The sequence below is a fragment of the Corylus avellana genome, chromosome ca4, assembly GCF_901000735.1.
Source record: "Corylus avellana chromosome ca4, CavTom2PMs-1.0".
Classification (NCBI taxonomy): Eukaryota; Viridiplantae; Streptophyta; class Magnoliopsida; order Fagales; family Betulaceae; genus Corylus; species Corylus avellana.
In genome coordinates this window covers 14,617,731-14,636,485 of record NC_081544.1, presented here as the reverse complement: position 1 = coordinate 14,636,485, position 18,755 = coordinate 14,617,731, and the positions used below count along the sequence as shown (strand labels likewise).

The following is an 18,755-nucleotide window of genomic DNA, read 5'->3' as shown; positions in this document are numbered from 1 at the left end:
ATCCATGTGCATGTGTGTGTGAGAGAGTGAGAGACGGACACAGATTATTAGTCAGACCAAGACTGATATACATAACTGCACATTACTTGTGTCTTAAAAGTAGCTTTGAACATCGATTTAACATACGAACACTATACTCACTACTAAAACCAGGGGAAAAAAAAAAAAAAAAAACAACAGCTAGATGTTAAAACCTTTCATCTCTTGTGGGTCAACCAATAAACCATAAAATACCCCCATGTACATATTTTCATCAACATACTTACACAGGGGAGAACGTAACCAACAACTTACCAGCCTTTGTCATTTCAAGAGGAGATATTCGTGCAGTATAATATGTTCCTCTAGTGCTAAGTTCCTGGACACTGAATCTGCATAAACCTTCAAGGACAACTATGTATGTGACCCTCCCACTCGGTTTTTCCACTCCTCTTGACAAATGTAAAGCACGAGCTGCAACTCCCCTGAGAAATAAGATAACAAATCACTATGATTTCACAGTTCACATTCTGCCTTATGAAAACACCCAACATTAACAATGCTAGCAAAACAATATCCACTACAGAACATGATAGATGCTGCTGTGAAACATACCTTGTATGCCAATGAATAATTTCCTGTTGATTTTTGACATCAAGCCTCTGAGAATCAGATGTACCCACTTGAATTCTTGAGCTCCTCTCTCCGGAATCACTTCCCACGCCTAAAAATTCCATAAAAAATAAATAAACAAACTCATAGATAACAAAAGCAAACTCATAGATACCCAAAGGGTCAATAGGTCAAAAGATCACCTTGAGATAACACAGGGCCTACAGCTGTTGTCGACTCGGCAGCATCACGAACTGGAAGAATGCCAATTAATCCCTTCTCTTCCCGCTGCCACAGCTCTTGCTCCACCAATTTCACACTACATTAACGCCAAAGTATACCTTGTGTTAAATTAAGCAATAAAAACCCATATTCTCCACTTGGTTGCATATCAAATGCGATAAATACAACAAAACTTGTCAAATTATGGATTGAGTCATTGAAATTACAAATTTATTATAAAAGTTTCACGTTTTCCTTCCTTTTCCAACCACTTCCAAGCAACCAAACGCAGAATTACTCAACGACTAAGTTTCGAATAAAAAAGGAAAACTACAAGCGTCCGTTTGGTTTCCGAGAAAACCGAAGAAAAATAGAACGAACTACAAAACTTAAAAATCTCATATCATGAGAAGTTGACTTCCAAGCCGATTAGTTGTATTAAGCTCAGCTTAGCGCAGTTGCAGTCTCTGTTTCCTCAAGTTCCCAATCAACAAAGAGAAAAGCTCGAAATGTTAAGAATCCATATTTTCCGAATTTTCTAAGCAACCAAACGAAAACCACAATCATAGCCTCCAAACTTTCCAAGAAAAACAATAAATTCAACAGAGAAATCTGAATTCTCAAGGAAAACAAATACATAGTCGAATTTTGAATAACAAGAGAGAGCGAGAGAGAACCTGCTGGGCGAAGTGCATCGAATTCGAATGATGGCGCCAGGTAAGAGGACCTTGTTACGGAAGGGAAGGATGCCGAGGCGACTCGGTAGCTCCACCGATTCGGCCATGTTTGCAACTCAGGACACACTCTGACAAAAAATTTCTTTTTTTTCTCCGAAGAGATCCGGCAGAAGAAGATGAAAGGTAAGGTGGGCACGTGTGGGTTGGTTTGGTTCAGTCAGGAGTGGAACCTAAACAAGACGTCGTTTGTATTTTTTCCCCGTATTTATATCAAATTTATTTTTTGGTTAAGTCCCTTGTGTTTTATGGTTTTTCGAACTACCCCTCTACTAATTCGCCTCATGCAAAACCCCCCATGATAATTCTCAATTTCTAATTTTCGCCTAAAAAATCTTAAATGCCCCATGATGTTTATTATTTTAAAGAGAATCAAACAAATGTCTATCAATTTATATTTGTATATGGAATTTGAGTTATTTTGAGATATGGGATTTATATTATATGGTCAATTCTAACTCAATTCATGTAATTAAACGGATCAGATTTTTCAACTTTAATTCATTAATTTTATTTTGAATTTATATCTGAGTTTATATATCGTGTCAAAATTTTCAGTCTTTATATTGCGTGTGGGTTCGAATTATATCAAAATATAGTTATAAGATTATATAGGCCACGATACATAATTAAACCGACTTTTTACCTAGCTAATTTTATATTAAATTTATGTTAAATTCACAAATGATATAAAAATTGTCAACCTTTTCACACCTTTATACACTTTTGATGATAATGTTTTGACGTCTTGTATGGTTGGTGTTGGTGATGATGACGTGTTCTTTATTAAAATAATTAAGTTATACTAATTTTTTAAACATATAATTACAATGGTTGTAGACAGGGGGCGAACCTATCCTTAGGGGTGGGACGAATGTTCTCCCAATATTTTTTTAAAAACCTTATGAAAGTAATATTTTTTTTTAAAAAAAAATGTTATTTGTTAAAATTATAATTGTAATATTAATCAGCAAGAATATAGGTAATTATGAAGCATCATTTTAAATGGATTAAAAAAAAAAACAAATATCATTTCCCTTTACCATTATTTTACTAAATCATTCAGTTTAAAAGAGTTGTCTTATTGATTATTTAGTTCTAAAATACAATGTCAATATAAGATGAAACCATAATTTTTTTTATTTAGAGGGGTTAGAATATAAATGAAAGTCAGACTCATTTTTAATAGCAGTCAAATCTAATTTGTAAGTTTAGGCTTCTTTTTTTTTTTTTGACCGAATAAGTTTAGGCTTCTTAAATTGACTGTAATGAAACAAATAGATAATAATTATTGACTTTCCCAATAAAACAAATGACATACGAAGAAAGTTATCAAAATCATTGAGTAATTGTTTTTCTAAAATTAGATAATATTCAACAACAATCTAAATCGATTAAAAGCCTGTTTGACTATGCGATTTTAAAGGTAAGAGATATATTTTTAAATAAAAAAAAAATTTCTTGTTTGATTGTGCACTTTTACAAATGTATACAAATTTACATTTAAGGGTGCGTTTTTTAAAATACAAAGTTTTTAAGATAAAAATATAACTTATATTTATAAATTACATATTTTAAAATCACTTTTTTTTAATTTTTTTTTTTTTTTATATCACACGCTTTACTAAATAAACAAACAATATGAAACGGGGCAGCATTATTAGAAACCGATATTGATTTGATGAAAGAGTTTATGCTTATTTGACTATGCTTTTATTTCCATTTTTGTCATTTTTATTAAAAAAAAAAATTAAACTTTCAACATTCTTATTTTTTATATTATATTAATTATTTTTTATTATTATTTTAAAAATAATATATATATATTCTTGTTTGGCCATTAGATTTTTTTTTTTTTTTTTATATGTTCACACAAGAGAAGGGAGGGGGGATTCGAATCTAATGACTTCCACTTCATAAGGCGCTGGTTCACAGCCGATTCAACTACCCTTAAAGACGCCATTAGATCTTTTTGACTGCCGGGGCATGGTAGCCATTGCATGCCTGCAAGAGATATTTTGAAACCAATTAATAAACATGTGTTTTTTTTTTTTTTTTGACGGAATTAGAAAATATTTTTTTCATGCTTTATTGTCGCATGACAGTGGTGAAGCCATTGAGGTCTCCGGAGAATAACAAGGGAGATAATGGAAATTTGGAAAACAAAACAAAAATGGAAAAACGTGATCGGACTGTCGACGTCGTTTTCTCGCCACTTCTGAACCGTCGGATCCTGCGGATAAGGTGTGTGATACGCGTCATTGCTGCGTACCGCATTAGGATGGCTGCGTCAACAACGCAAACGTCAGGCAAGTAGGATCGGCACGTCGGCCAACTGAATTCAATGCCACGTGGGATATGAGGATAGGGAATGGGAGGACACGATGGATTCGATTGGGTGTACTTTCGTAATTATATTTTCGGGACCAAGCTGATGAGTGTCGACCATACAAACCAGATGATATTACCCACGTTTCTTGTCTGGTCTTTTTTTCGCACAAGTTGGTACGATCTAATAAGAGATCGCTTTCCTGTTTGCCGACCCTCACTTTTGCCAAATCCAAAAACATGTCAAATTCCCTCTATATATATATATATATAACAAAAGAAAAATCTTATTTAAAAAAAAAAAAAAGAAAACACCCCATATAACAGGTAATTATTCTTTAGACCCTAACTATCATCATAATTTCCTGGATAATGTTAGATATTTCAAGGGATTTTTTTTAAAATGCTTTCTAAATGATGTAGCAAGCATTTTTTTTTCTTAAAAAATTCTCATTCTCTCTTATTTGTTTCTAACTCTTTTTCAAAATAATGTTTTTTACATCATTTTAGAAGGATTTTAGGACACCTAACAGCCCTCTTATTTCATTTATGTCTTTAAAAGGGAAAAATTCATAGTTAGTCATTGAGTTTTCATTTGATTCAATAATAAAGTGCTTAAGTTTTCCCAAATTTTAAATTAGTTCATTTATGGTCAAAATTAACGTTTTTCATTTGCCAAGTGTGAATAATTTGACATATTATGGTTCATGCCGGCACCTAATATCAATGTTAAAGTTAACAGATTTTTCCTTTGATACTACAAATCCAAAAGATTAATTATGATGATGAAGAAATATGATTTTTGTTCATGTAGTTTCGCCCTTTTTTTTATTTTTTTCTTTATTTATTTTTTCAATGAATGAGTTGACACTTAATGATGTAGTCTTGATATTAGATGTTGATATAGACATTGATGTGTCAATTGAGAAACAAGTGACTTAAGAGTTATGACACCATTAATTTTGATGGAAAACTGACAAAGTGCCTTATTTAAAATTTGAATCTATATTCAAATTATATAAAAAGTAAGTAACTTTAATTCTATTAACCAAGTGAGCAATCACATGCCATACGTTAAAAAAAACAAAAAAAATTGTTATTAAAAAAAAAAAAAAGTATATGATTTACATTTAAAAATTTAATATAATGAATTATGACTCTTTTATTCTATTTGTCTCCTTTGTTTTATATAAGATTAAAACATCATTCCATTGTCTATATATATATATATATATACAGATTATCTCTCTTTCCCCTTGCGTGGATTTTTTTGTCATTTCCACAATGTATCATCGTCTTCCTTTTTAATAAATATATTTATTTATTTCTTAATATGAATCTATCATTTAAAATGTGAAGTGTGGATCGGGCGGTGGATTTTTTTATCCAATGTCGGTAAACATAAAACAGGCTATGAAACAAGATTACTAGAATAGGCTCGTGGGCCCTTTTTTGTTATATGAGAAAGTCAACAAAACGACAATAGATTGGATAGACAATAATGTAATGATTGATTGCCTTATTTTTCTTTTTATATTCAAAAAATTAAGTTGACCTCTTTCTGAGTCTTTGTAAAATTACATCACATTCTTTGTTGTTTAACTTTTCAATTTATAAAAGGAAGTGTTCCGTCTTTAAACACTAAAAAAATACTTTGTAAATAATAATTATCGAATTTTTATTTATTTATGAATTAATAGAGAAAAAGATATAGTTGGGTAGTGGCTTCCTTAATCAAAGTCATGATTTGCTCACACTGAACTTTGATTTCCACTTTATTTTGTTTAAAAAAGATGGAGCTACACAACGTCACATCAAACATGATTAAACATAAGAACTCTAGTGAGATGCCTAGAAAACCTTTTTGGAAGCAATAAGCGACCACATACACTTTCCTAACCATGAACCTTCCAAGAAACCACCCCCCTCCCCCAAATTGTCTTTAGCGTAAGCTTGTCTTTAGGGTTTGGATGAAACTGTTTAAGAAAAGCCCATTTTTATACTAATCCAGCCCTGCAAACACGCGTCCTCGGCCAGTGTTATTAGCGCTAGTAATTTTTGATATACGTGCAAATTGGACGCGAAATTGGCGAGATATATTTTGTACAATTGGATTTGAATCTACCCGAATTAACTCCATTCAATAAATGGGTTAAACCGCTTAACCCATAGCCATGAGTAACCCGTTTGGCTTATATTATTATTATTATTTTTTTTTTTTCATTTTTACAATAAAGTGAGAAGTGTTACACTTTCTTTCTTTTTTTAAGTTGGTTCCCAAATGATATGTCATTATTCCATGAAAAATGTGTCACCAATTTATGAGATGGTAACACAGAATAAACTTTTAGAAAAAAAAAATTAAAAAAATATACGCATTTCTCAAAGTAAAATATACATTCAGTACCTAAAACTGAGGCCTTTCTTAAAAGTATGCTAAGGTCTACAAGCAAGGTGGTTATCACAACTCACGGTATCACACCAAATAACATATTTTATGTGACTTACTATATGGCAATCACTTAAATAAAATGAAAGTATAAATTACTTAAAATGTGTCATATAAGTTGGTGTGACGTGTGTGTAGGGGTGTAAACGAGTTGAGCTTGAACGAGCTTCCCTTGTTCAGGCTTGGCTCGTTTAAATTTTATTCAAGTTCGAGTTCGAGCTCAAGGGCGAGCCAAAAAGAATCGAGCTCGAGCTAATAATAAGTCGAGCCGAGCCAGCTTGCGAGCTGGCTCTTATATTTAATGTTTTTGTTTAACTCTTAAACGGCTTAAGAAGTTAGTTTACATATAAGTATTTGCTTAGCCTGGCTAGTCGAGTTTGTAGCCTGAGTTAATACAGTTAGGCATTTGGTTTCAAAGAGAGAGGATATGCATCCTTTTATAGATAAGCAAACTTGGAGATTGATGTTTTCTTAACAATGTGGGACAAGTTAACAGGTTGCATTCAGACTGCAGTGGGACAACGCCCCCTACAAAAAAAAAAAATTTTAACGTCTCTCTCTCAATCCCCCTCACTAGTCACAACGGATCTTCTACCTGAACTCTCATTTCTCACTCTCTCACTCTCGCTCACCAGACAGGTAGTGATAGTGTTTGGATCTGTTTGATTCTTCAATAGTTTATGCCTTTCGCAATCTCTCTCAATAGTTTCTGCTTGATTCTTCTTCCTTTCGTTTGGGTCTGCTCTAATTGAATCGAGGTCTTTTTAATGATTGTTCTCTCTCTCTTTGATCACGAAGGGTCTAGAATTTTTCATTCTCTAACGCTTAAATATAAATGCAATTTTAAGGTTTTAATAATTATGAGATTTATAATTAATTATGTATTACTTAGTTTTTATGTATATATATATACACAAGCTTATACGAGCTATTCACGAGCTTAGCCGAGTCGAACCGAACTTACTTCGTTTAATATTCGAGCCAGGATTTGCGTTTATGAAGCGCTTCATTTAATATTCGAGTCGAGTACGAGCTGAGCTTATGCGAGTCGAGCCCGAGCTTGCTCGCGAGACGCTTCGCTCACTTAACAGCCCTACGTGTGTATAATAAGTGAGTGTAAAACTATTGGAACATGCAATATCTCAAATAAAATGGTGATATACTGTTTGGCCGAAGCAATAATAGCATTCTCAGCAGGCCCTTTTTTTTTTTTTTTTTTTAGTATTTTTCCATCTTTAAATATAGAAAAAAAAAAATTCAAATAGTCACATGCAGCGGATATCATATGCTTTCCTTAAACATTATGTAAGCTACAGTGCTACCTATATATTGTGTAACACTCTAACTTTATTATCCATTATTTTAACACAAAATATTTCTTTTTATTTTCTCCTCTCTTAATTTGCTTTTTATTAGGGATTGTGTTGAAATTCTATTTTAACACCAAAAAATGTCAAGGTACTTAGGGAACTTGCATTTTGCAAAGAATTAATATTTGAATAGTACAAGAAAAAATAAGGAAAACTTTTGTTTAGTGTATTTGGATAAGGAAGCAAAAAATAGTTTTATTTCTTAAATTTAAAAAAAAAAAATCAAAGAGAAGCTGTTGAGAGTATTCTATCTGTAACGATAACAATAACGAAAGGAAGTTTCACTTATAAAAAATTGTAATGATTTATCTACTGCTCTTATATAAACATGTGATTCATTTTCTTAGATACATAGTTTATATAAAACACCAAAAAAATGGGGTGGCGTAAAACTGTTAAGAGTACAGAACTTTCAATATTAGGGTTGAGACATTTTCCTTTATAAAATACTTACCATTGATGTTGGATTACTTTCCTTTTATTCATTCTGCCAACTAATTTTTCTGTAAATATGGTTATTTGTATTATAAATATATTAAAGTCCATAAGAGCAAAATATAGCATTTTGAGTAATTCTTAGAGCCTGTTTGAGATTGCGGTGGAAAATAGAGCTTTTGAATATGGAGCTTTTGCCTGTGAGCTTTTGTCAAAAGTGCTATTACTGAAAAGCTGTTTACATGTTTGGTAACCGCATGTCTTAAGTGCTTTTTTGATGTTATTGATGTTTGGTAACAAAAAAAAAAAAAAAAAAGTGCTTTTAGTTGAAAAAATGACAATAAAAGACATGTAATGATTTTTTTTTTTTTTTTAATATAGGCCGAAAAAAAAAATCATTATGTGACACCAAATATATGTCATTTTATGTAAAATCATTACATGTTTTTCAATAAAGGCCTAAGGTTGGTAATGATTTTTTTTTTTTTCCATTTTATACCAACCTTTTTATATAAAAATGGTTAATGTTAGATTTCACAAGTAAAAATTATTTTGTAATGGTTTATGTAACAAAACGTCAACATATTCTTTTTTTTAAAAAAAAAAAAAATTATTTAAATTATTTAACACTTCAAATTATTTAACACACTTTTTAACACCACAATACTTAAAAGTATTTAACACATAAAAAAGAAAAACATTCAAGGAAATCCTTACAACATTTTAAGTAGTTTATAAAAATAAAATTAACGAGTTATAAGTAGATTAGCAATATGATCACGCTCAATGTTCATAGAATTTTCATATGATGTATTTGATTGTTGTATGCTTGACTCATCTTGTGCTTCGCCATCGCCTATACTGTCAGTAGGTAGTAAATCATCATCATCATCATCATCATATGGTTGGAACTCAGCATCCTTTATTGCATGCTTCCTAATGAAGTTATGAAGAGCCATAGACGTCACCACGATTTTCACTTGTTTATCATAAGGAAAACTTGGCATACAATGCAATAACTTCCACTTATTTTTCCAAACTCCAAATGTTCTTTCAATAGTGCATCTAAGTGATGAATGTGCATGATTAAAAATTTCATGCATACCCCTCGGTTGGCTTCCACGACGAAAGTCTGGTAGATGATATCGCTCTCCTTTGTATGGTCCCATGTATCCCTTCATATGAGGATATCCTGCGTCTACCAAGTAATACTTTCCTACAAAAAATATACAAATAACAATCATAATTTTTTTTTTTTTGTTCATGTATAATTCATAATTGTTATTTTTATTAAATACAAACCTCTAGGTGGGTGTGGAAATCGCAATTCTTCCTTTCGAATAGCTTCCAAAAAAATGCGTGTATCATGTGCAGTACCTTCCCATCCAGCCCAAACAAAGGTGAAACATATACGAAAATCACAAACAGCCATAACATTCTGAGTAGGAGTCCCTTTTCGACCAATATATGGTATTTGGTTTGATGGAGAAATTTTAACTGGCACATGAGTTCCATCAATGGCTCCAATACAATCTTTGAAGTATGGCCAATACCGCTCATCATCACGAATTTTTCTTGGAACATCCATAAACTCCCTATCAATAGGATTAATAATGTCAACCGCCATTCTTGAAACAGCCATTAAAACATGAGAAAAATGTCTACTAACTGTTTCTCCTGAATGTTGAAACCTTTCTTGCACTATCCTATTTCCAAACCCATGGCCTAAAGTAATCAAAAACATAGCTACCAACTCTTCAACAGTTAATTTCCTAGTATCTCTTAAATGATATTTTTCCTTCAACTCTTTACACAAGTAAAGGAATACGTGTATTTCCATTCTGAAATTTTGTTTGCACCTATCAGGATTACCTTGTACAATTTCCATAACCCATTTATAACCTGTTTGAGAAGAGGTCCTACAAGATTCCTTTGCAATATATGGCATATAATAGTTCTCAACAAATTCTACTGCTGCAGCTGCTAGAATAAAAACATCATTTTCATTTTCATTTTCCTCTTCACCATAATCACTATCACTTGTATCATCTTGAGTGCTATAATCACTATTATCCATGTCTGTAAGGAAAACAAATAAAGAAATAAATACAAAATAAATATATAAGCACCCATAAAAATAAGAAAAACATCATCCAAGCATAGTTATGAAATATTATAATATACTCATCTTAGTACACAAATCAACACATCAAAAAATAAAAAATAACACTCAAACAAATCCTTATAGCTTCTCAAATAGTTCATAACAAAACAACTTTAAAAAATAACAACATTAATCCATGCTACGACGGTTAATTTCTCTATTTCTCATTCGCTTGATAAAGTCAATCTGCAACCATGGCTCTTTAATAGTCACAAACATCTCTTTATGTGATCTCTTAAGGAATACATCTGTTGCAAACTTAAGGATATCAATGTCATTTTCTCTTTCAGCAATCCCCCGAACAACATCCATTACCTCTTCAATATTACATCCAGGCTTATCGTAGCTCTTGGATGTCACTGTATTCTTACTTTCTATTACATCACAAATACGACTCAAATGTTCACTAACAATTTGAACTCCTTTATTTCTTTTCTTACATTGAACCGCAAGACCAAACTTCTTATTTCCTTTATCCCGCGTATCTAAATCAGCAGGAATATCATCAATGCCATGTGTATTGAGATTTGGTTCATCATCCAAAACATCTAAACCTTCTACAACATTGTCATCTTCATTAAGCATTACTTCTGTACTATCTATGGATCCAATATCATTAGGAACCAACCCTATGGATGGTGCCCAAGATCCCTCCCCAGTGGCAGTTATATCTCTAAACAATATCTCCACCTTCATAGCATAAGCCAAACCTGTCGTGCGAAACTTGGTTGCTTCTGGAACTTCCTGTATTTAGGTATATGTAAAAATCAATAATAAACATTTGTGCAAATCATTTAAACAAAAAACAAACAAGTACAAATATAATACATGTAATTTTTTTTCCCACCAATCATCGGGTGCATCAATTGTCTTTTTCACCGGATTCCATCCAAGGCCAGTTTCCTTCCCTATCAATCTCTTCCAAATGTTCCACTCTTTTTTCAAACTATCTCACTTGTTCTTTAGTTGTTTATAGCAATATTGTTTTCCAGTTTTTTCATTAAATTTATCTATCACATTTTTCCATCCTGTCCTATTGAAATGTGTTCCTGGGCGGTTACCAGCATGAATCTCAGTAATACATATGTCAAGATAATCTTCTAGCATTTTTTCAGTCCAAACTACTTTCTTTATCTGAGTATCTACTGTAGTAGCAACGTTGCTTTGACCTTTTTTACTCATTTTGTCGCACAGTAAATAATCTGATAAAATTATAAATAAAAAGTGTGTTAAACACTATTAACAATTAAAAATTTGTTTAAATTGATCAATTGATAGAATGAAAAAAAATTATATTTACATAAGTAATATGCATGTCCATCAAACAAAAGGGCAATATCAAAAAATAATGGAATCAAGTTTTAGAAAGAAAAAAAAAAAAACATGTTCAATATATATATTGAGTATGTTTCAGAATCAAGTGTTGCAAAGGACAAAAACATGAGTTGGTGGTAAAAGAGAGATTATATATGTAAAATGAAATTGCTGAAATCAAGTTTTGCAGGACTGTTTTTGCTTAGAAAAAAAAAATAATAATAATAATTACAAAGATAAAGGCCTGATTCGGTGGTGTGTGTGAGAGAGAAAGAGGTTTACAAAATATATATATATATATATATATAAAGCGTTTCAGAAGTAAGTGTTGCAATTTGCAAAGGACAAAAAGGTGGTGAGAGAGAGATTATATATTTATATATATAAAATGAAGTTGCAGGAGTGTTTTTGCTTTAAAAAAAATAAAAAAAAAAAAAAAATTAATTAATTGCAAAGAAGAAGGCATACTCGGTGGTGTGAGAGAGAAGGAGATTGTAAAATATCTCTGCCAAATCCATGTGGTTCACAGAAAAGAATAAAAATTAAAAAAAAAATTAATTAATTGCAAAGAAGAAGGCTTGAGTCTGTGGTGTGAGAGAGAGAGAAAAAAATTGCAAAATATCTCTGTCAAATATGTTGACCCACGTCCTTGTCCTTTTCCTTTATGTTGACAGAAGGGCAAGGCTTTGAGATGAGCGCGACGTGTGAGAGAGAAAGAAACAGTGAGATAATTCAAACGGGGCACGTGAAGATGCAGAAAAAGGGGCAGCATCAGAAACAATGCAAAAAAGAGTGTTCAGAAAGAAAAAAAACATCTAGAAGCCAGCAGAGTGATAAAGCGATCGTCTCTCTCACTCTGCTACTCCTCAAAGTATATCTCTCTCCCTCAATATTTTCTTCCATCTCTCACTCAGTAAAACCATACACTCAAAAAACAAGCCAAAATACATAAATCTCGTCTCTCTGTCACTTTGCTCAAAAAACTATACTGCTCACCATGATTTTTCTCTTTCTATATAAACACCTTTCTCTTGGTTATGTTTTTTTGTAGCCAAGAACGTCAAAGTTTCGTCTCTCTCTCTCTTTGACCCTCGAAAGAACAGAGTATATAGAAATCAAAAGAAAAATAAGACATACCACAATATGTAGCTCTCAAAGATGGGCGACGGGACTCAGCAGCTCTCAAATTCACAGAAGGGTTTGCAGCTCTCAAATTCGCGGAGGAGGCGCAATGCATGAAAAAAATTTGTATATATATTGGTAATGTTGTAAATATGTGAAATATTTTGGATATTTTTGGCACTATGTTATTTTCATTAAACAAAAACTGCGGCGCGCCTTTTCCATTTAAAGTGCGTTTGGTCAAAAAGCCCCAAATTGGAGCTTGTGGCTAAACGCTCGGTTTAACGTTTGGGAGGACGAAAAGCTCTTTATTAAAAGAAACCCAAACGACCAATTTTTTTCTTGAAAGTGCTTTTTGGAACCTAAAAGCCCTTTTGGTGCTGTAAATCGCAATCCTAAACATGCACTTAGCATGGGTGTCTACTAAATTGTTCTTTAAGAAAGCATGAATTTGTGGAAATCGACAAACACATGAGGCCTAGGGTATGGATGTCTACTCCCGGTTCCCCATGTTGATTAACCTAAGAACCTGGCGTGGATTTCTTTTGTTACTTTTATTAAACCTAGGACTCAGTCATCCAAATTGATTTAACTAACTAGTTCATACCACATGCATATGTTGATCAGGCAAACATATATGAGGAATTCATGAAAACAGGAATTAATCAAGTTAAATATCACAACATAATCATCACAAAGGCGCTAATATTGAATATTAAATAAACATAATTAGGGCTTCAATTTAGCCCTACTAAGTAAATTAGTTACACATGGGTTTGATGTTAAACATCTTCATAAAATAAAATAGAAAGGAAAAGAATAAACCCAAAACTTGAACTTGAAGAGCTCCAATTCTTCTCCTTGGAAATTGTCTGTCCATTCTAGAGGTTTAAGGGTCTATTTATAAGCCTTGGGGATACTCTAGAAACCCTAAAAAACATAGGGTTTGAGCCCTAGTTCGCACAAAGTTTCAAAACCCTAAAATCACACTTTCCATAAAGAGGCTGGCTTGCTCCTGACGCATGGGTGCACTCGATTGCAGCTTGTGTGCGATTGATCGCAAGACTGTGATCGATCCTCTATGTTGGGCGCTGCGATCAAGGCTGCTACTTGTGCGCACGAGCGCATGCCTTGCGCTCGTCTTGGCCTTCGCCTGTAGTGCGCTCGATCGCAGCTCCCCTGCAATTGATCGCACTACCAGAGCCTCCAATTTTCTCCAAAATAGCTCTTTATGCCCAAAACTTCCGACATTGCTTCCTTTTCTTCCAACAACCTACAGAAAACAAAGAAAGCACATAAAAGAACTAAAATAGCATAAATGAATCAAAACTAAAGGATTAACAAATGTAAGTTCAGGGATAAAATATGAATATTTTGGCACTTAATAAAGTTTGTTGGGGTTATGTGATGTGCAAATTGAGGACATTAAGATAGATAAACTCCATGAGTATTCTTCTTATTTTATTCCAGTTATGATTCCCTTCCGAATGAGAAACTATTTGAGAAGACTCAGAATGGTCTACCTCGATCTATGGACAGTTGGAATCACCCTGAAATAGGAAGAATTCATTCTCTTTGGTGCAAGAGAAGAAAAGACTGGTGTTTCAAGTTTAAGAGGAGGACAATAGTCTGGCTGAAGACATTAAACTTAGCGGTCATGGGAGGCACCCCATAGCACATCCTTTTTATTTTTGTTTGTTTTTCATTTTATTTTTCTGTTGTTTATTATTAGTTTCTTTTTGTTTTCCGTTGTTATTTTAGTGTTTTGTTTTGCAGGGACAAATGTGCTTCAGTTCAAGTTTGGGGCTATGTTATGAGTCATGCTATTCCAGACAATTTTGTCCATCTCCCGAGTAAGATTTTTTCATGTTATACACACATCGGAGACAATGTATAATTTAAGTTTGGGGGTGTGGGAGACACTGTACACACACTTTATCCCATTTTTGGAAAAAATGCATGTTCATGTTTGTTTTAAAATTTTGGTTGATCTAAAAAAATTGTGATTTGATTTTCATTGGTAAGCTTAAAATTTTGAACACATGATCTGATAATAGAATTTTTTAAGTTTGGTTACTTGTTTTAGGCATCTAAGAATTCACTTGTTTGATCTGATCTGACACAAGCACATTATCACATAATTTGTGGAGTATAACATGTGAGTCGATGTGTATGTTTCTATGTCTTGGGTGAAATTGAATGACTTATTAGATGGATGCTTTGGCATATATATATATATATATATATATATATCATGATCATTGATAAACTTTTCACTAAGTAACTGGACTTCTTGCCCCATTAAGTATTGAGTGTTCACGTCAAAAGGTCTACAGTGCTTATCTTATCAGCTGTGGATTTTACTAAATGAATCTATTTGGAAAACCTAACGCAGCTATTATTGTAATCACCATGTTAGAGATATTTTCAAAAAAGATGGCTCATATTGAAAATATTAGTAATTCTTATACTTATTGAGACCGTGGACTCATTAATCCGCCTATGTAAATGTGGTAACACCACAATTACACCACATTTACATAGATGTTGATGCAGATGTAGACGAGGGTGAAGATGATCCATATGCCTGCCTAGTTTATTATGGATAAGGCTTTCTGGTGCTTTAGTTTGTTGTAGAATATACTTAGACATGCTCTAGGTACTTTTGGTGTACATTTACCTATGTGCCATCTGTGTCACTTTTGATTAGTGTGTTTTCTTGTCATGTAAAGTACAATGTATAAATCTGTTTAATATAGAAGTCTTTTTATCAGCTCGGATATGTTATGTGAGGGTTATATGAGAAAAAATAAAATTTTCCATTGCGAGATTTATAATCTCTGATGATATTGAGGTATAGATAGTAGTGCTTAGTAGCAATTGGAGATTTCCACTTTCGCCTTTAGAGTCAGCAAAAGAGCTATGCCAATAACCGGAGCGATCGTTGGAATTCGACGTAGGGGATCATATATTTCTTAAGATATCACCCATGAGGGAAGTGATGCGATTTGGGAAGAAGGGGAAGTTCAGCCCTTGACTTATTGGGCCGTTTGAGATCACCCACAGAATAGGGAGGTTGGCATACATGGTTGCCTTACCCCTAGATTTGATCAGAACTCATGATATTTTTCATGTCTCGAAGCTGGGGAAGTACATCTCTAACCCCGATGTAATTGTGGAATACGACCCGTTAGGAATCCAGGAGGGATTGACCTATGTAGAGGAGCCAGTAAAGATTGTGGACAGGAAGGAGCAAGTGTTATGTACCAAAACGATTACTATCGTTAAGGTACTGTGGTGTAACCATGGTGTCGAGGAAGCATCATGGGAGGGGGAGCAGGAGATGCGGAGTCGTTATCCGCATTTGTTTGAGTGATTGTGTATGACTCTTTTCTTCAAGATTATACTTGGATAGCATACCTATTTCCGTTTTGGGTAATGGAATAGTTGATTAAGACATAGTTTGTTTTTCTTTAAAGGATCATGGCACCTATACTAATCGACCCAGACTACATGTGGAACTACTCTTTTTGGGAGCTGATGGATTTAGGGGTAGAGATTGATGACTGGTATAGCGTTGGTAACATTGAGTATGATCCGTTAGATGACTTGTGAGGTGATTTTCCACAGTTGTTTAAGGATGATGAAGTGTCAGTTAATGGATGGGAAGAGATAGCCCAGGAACCTACTGAGCACGATGTTGACCATACTGCGGACGAAAGGTAACATTCTATTCCTCTTTGAATGTTGTTCTTTTGGTATTTTATCTAAAAAATTTTATAAGGAGGGGAGAATGTAGTGACTCAAATAATTAACTAAGCTTAGGTAGCTTGGTTAGAGGGTTAATTTGGGTTTAGGGTCACTAGGAATAGCTGGAAGGGCACTTTGGGTATTTTGGACTTTCTGACCTGATGTACGCTAGGGTTGCTAAATGTACGATGGGGGACCACCCAGTGGCGGAGCCAGGAATTCAGTATACCAGGGGCGTCAATAAAATAATAAAATATAATGATAAAATAATTTTTTTTTGTTCTCTTTATATATTATATTTTTATTATAATATGGTAAATACAATCAAAAGAAATTATACCACAATATATGTATCACAAAAAGCATATTTATGTGACTTCATAAATATATGCTAAATTCATATATCAGTTACCATATAGGCACTAGTACAAAAGTAAAGCAAAATACAAAATACAAAGTGCCTAAAATTGCATTCTACGAGGTCTTAGAGAAACAAAATCTTCAAGTATCAAATCTGAATCGAAGCTTTTAGCAATTTCTCTTTCAATGTAGATAAGTAAACTATCTCCAAGAAACTCATCTTCCATTTTGTTACGAAGTCTTGTTTTAACAATTTTCATTGCTGAAAATGCTCGTTCGGTAGTTGCTGTAGACACTGGAAGAGTTAAAACAAGACGAACCAATCTATCAATAAGATAATATGTATCTGATTTTCCTGCCTCTATCAATCCTCGACATAATTCCGCAATGGAAGACAATTTTTGTAGTTTCGGATGATTAAGCATATCAACTTCAAAATGCTTCAACTGAAATCTCAAAATAATTTTTTCCTGCTCAGAAAAATCAAGAGAATAGTACTTCTCTGCAAGACTACATATATCATCAATATTAAATGATTTATAAGCATCATTTGGATCCAAAGCTGAACTAAGTGTCAAGAGTTCCATTGCCCTTTCACCAAATCTACAATCAAGCTCTTGCAATTGATAGTCTATAGCAGCATTGAATACATCAAAATGATAATAATGTTCCACCGTAATGTGATCCCGTGGAAGACGACCTCGGCCTTTAACATAACGAGCACCAAAATCTGGAATGTCTATTTCAAATTTCTTAGAGAAAGAGACTACTTTCTCAAGAAAATTATCCCAATCTTCATTTCTCAATTTTTGGAGGAGTACTTTTGTATTAGAAACTAATTGCATAGCATTCAAGATGTCTTGAGATTTTTGTTGCAAATGTTGACAAAGACAATCAGTGGTACCCATGATTTCCCTCATCAAATGTAAAATGAATATAAATCTGAATGATGTAATCATTTCATAAGCAGCTTCAGCATCCCCACGTTGAGAGTAAGTGGATCCTTCTTTTATAATCTTCTCAAGCACTGAACAAGCAGGATTAAACAGCCTTAGTAGGCTACAAATAGAATAAAAATGAGAACCCCAACGAGAATCACCAGCTCGTTTCAAAGTGCCAATTTGGTTAGCTCCTTTTCCAGTTTCAAGTTCCTCAATAGCTATCAAATATGCGATATCTGCTTCTTGAGCATCTTGCAAATCACGATGACGTTTACATGAAGAACTAACCACATTAATAATGAAATTCAAATTTGAGAAGAAATCATGAACAACCGTTACCTCTCGAGATGCAGCAACTAATGCTAATTGTAATCGATGTGCAAAACAATGAACATAGTATGCACAAGAACATTCATTAAGAAATAATGCTTGCAATCCTTTCCATTCACCACGCATATTGCTAGCACCATCATACCCTTGTCCACGAATACTTTGAATATCAAGACAATTTTGAGAAAGAACATCAGATATTTTATCCTTTAAAGTCAATGCAGATGTATCTTTAACTTGGACAATATCAAAGAAGCGTTCTTGTATAAAACCATCTTTGTTAACAAATCTCAAAACAATAGCCATTTGTTCTCTCTTAGACTCATCTCGTGCCTCATCAACAATAATGCAAAATTTTGAATCACCAATTTCTTCACGAATTGCATCTCGCACTCTTTTTGCCAAGACATGTAAAATATCTTTTTGGACTTGAGGTGAAGTATATTTTGCATTTTGTGGAGCATTTTCTAAAACAACCTTAGCAACATCATCGTTGAAATTGGACACAAGTTTTATCAACTCAAGAAAATTGCCACGATTTTTAGAATCGGACCTTCATCGTGACCTCTATAAGGACATCCTTGATATGCTAAATACCGAATAGATTCAATTGAAGTCTTCAATCGCAATCGATTGTTCAATTTT

At 33.3% G+C, this 18,755-nt stretch overlaps 3 protein-coding genes across 3 annotated transcripts; all 3 read right to left on the bottom strand.

The window, feature by feature from the left end:
* Positions 1 to 262: 262 nt before the first annotated feature.
* On the bottom strand, positions 263 to 1,708 carry LOC132178104 (lon protease homolog 2, peroxisomal-like). The gene is made up of 4 exons (XM_059590560.1): positions 1,491 to 1,708; positions 795 to 910; positions 595 to 703; positions 263 to 464 (listed from the first exon to the last, which is right to left on the bottom strand). Exons 1-4 carry the CDS (start codon positions 1,595 to 1,597, stop codon positions 263 to 265), a joined length of 534 nt encoding a protein of 177 aa, XP_059446543.1. The 5' UTR covers positions 1,598 to 1,708.
* Positions 1,709 to 8,875: 7,167 nt separating this feature from the next.
* Positions 8,876 to 10,206, bottom strand: LOC132178103 (uncharacterized). Its single transcript, XM_059590559.1, has 3 exons — positions 9,432 to 10,206; positions 9,235 to 9,345; positions 8,876 to 9,108 (listed from the first exon to the last, which is right to left on the bottom strand). The coding sequence occupies exons 1-3, from the start codon at positions 10,204 to 10,206 to the stop codon at positions 8,876 to 8,878; spliced, it is 1,119 nt and encodes a 372-aa protein (XP_059446542.1).
* Positions 10,207 to 10,422: 216 nt separating this feature from the next.
* On the bottom strand, positions 10,423 to 11,475 carry LOC132178102 (uncharacterized). Its single transcript, XM_059590558.1, has 2 exons — positions 11,311 to 11,475; positions 10,423 to 11,037 (listed from the first exon to the last, which is right to left on the bottom strand). The coding sequence occupies exons 1-2, from the start codon at positions 11,473 to 11,475 to the stop codon at positions 10,423 to 10,425; spliced, it is 780 nt and encodes a 259-aa protein (XP_059446541.1).
* Positions 11,476 to 18,755: the final 7,280 nt, after the last annotated feature.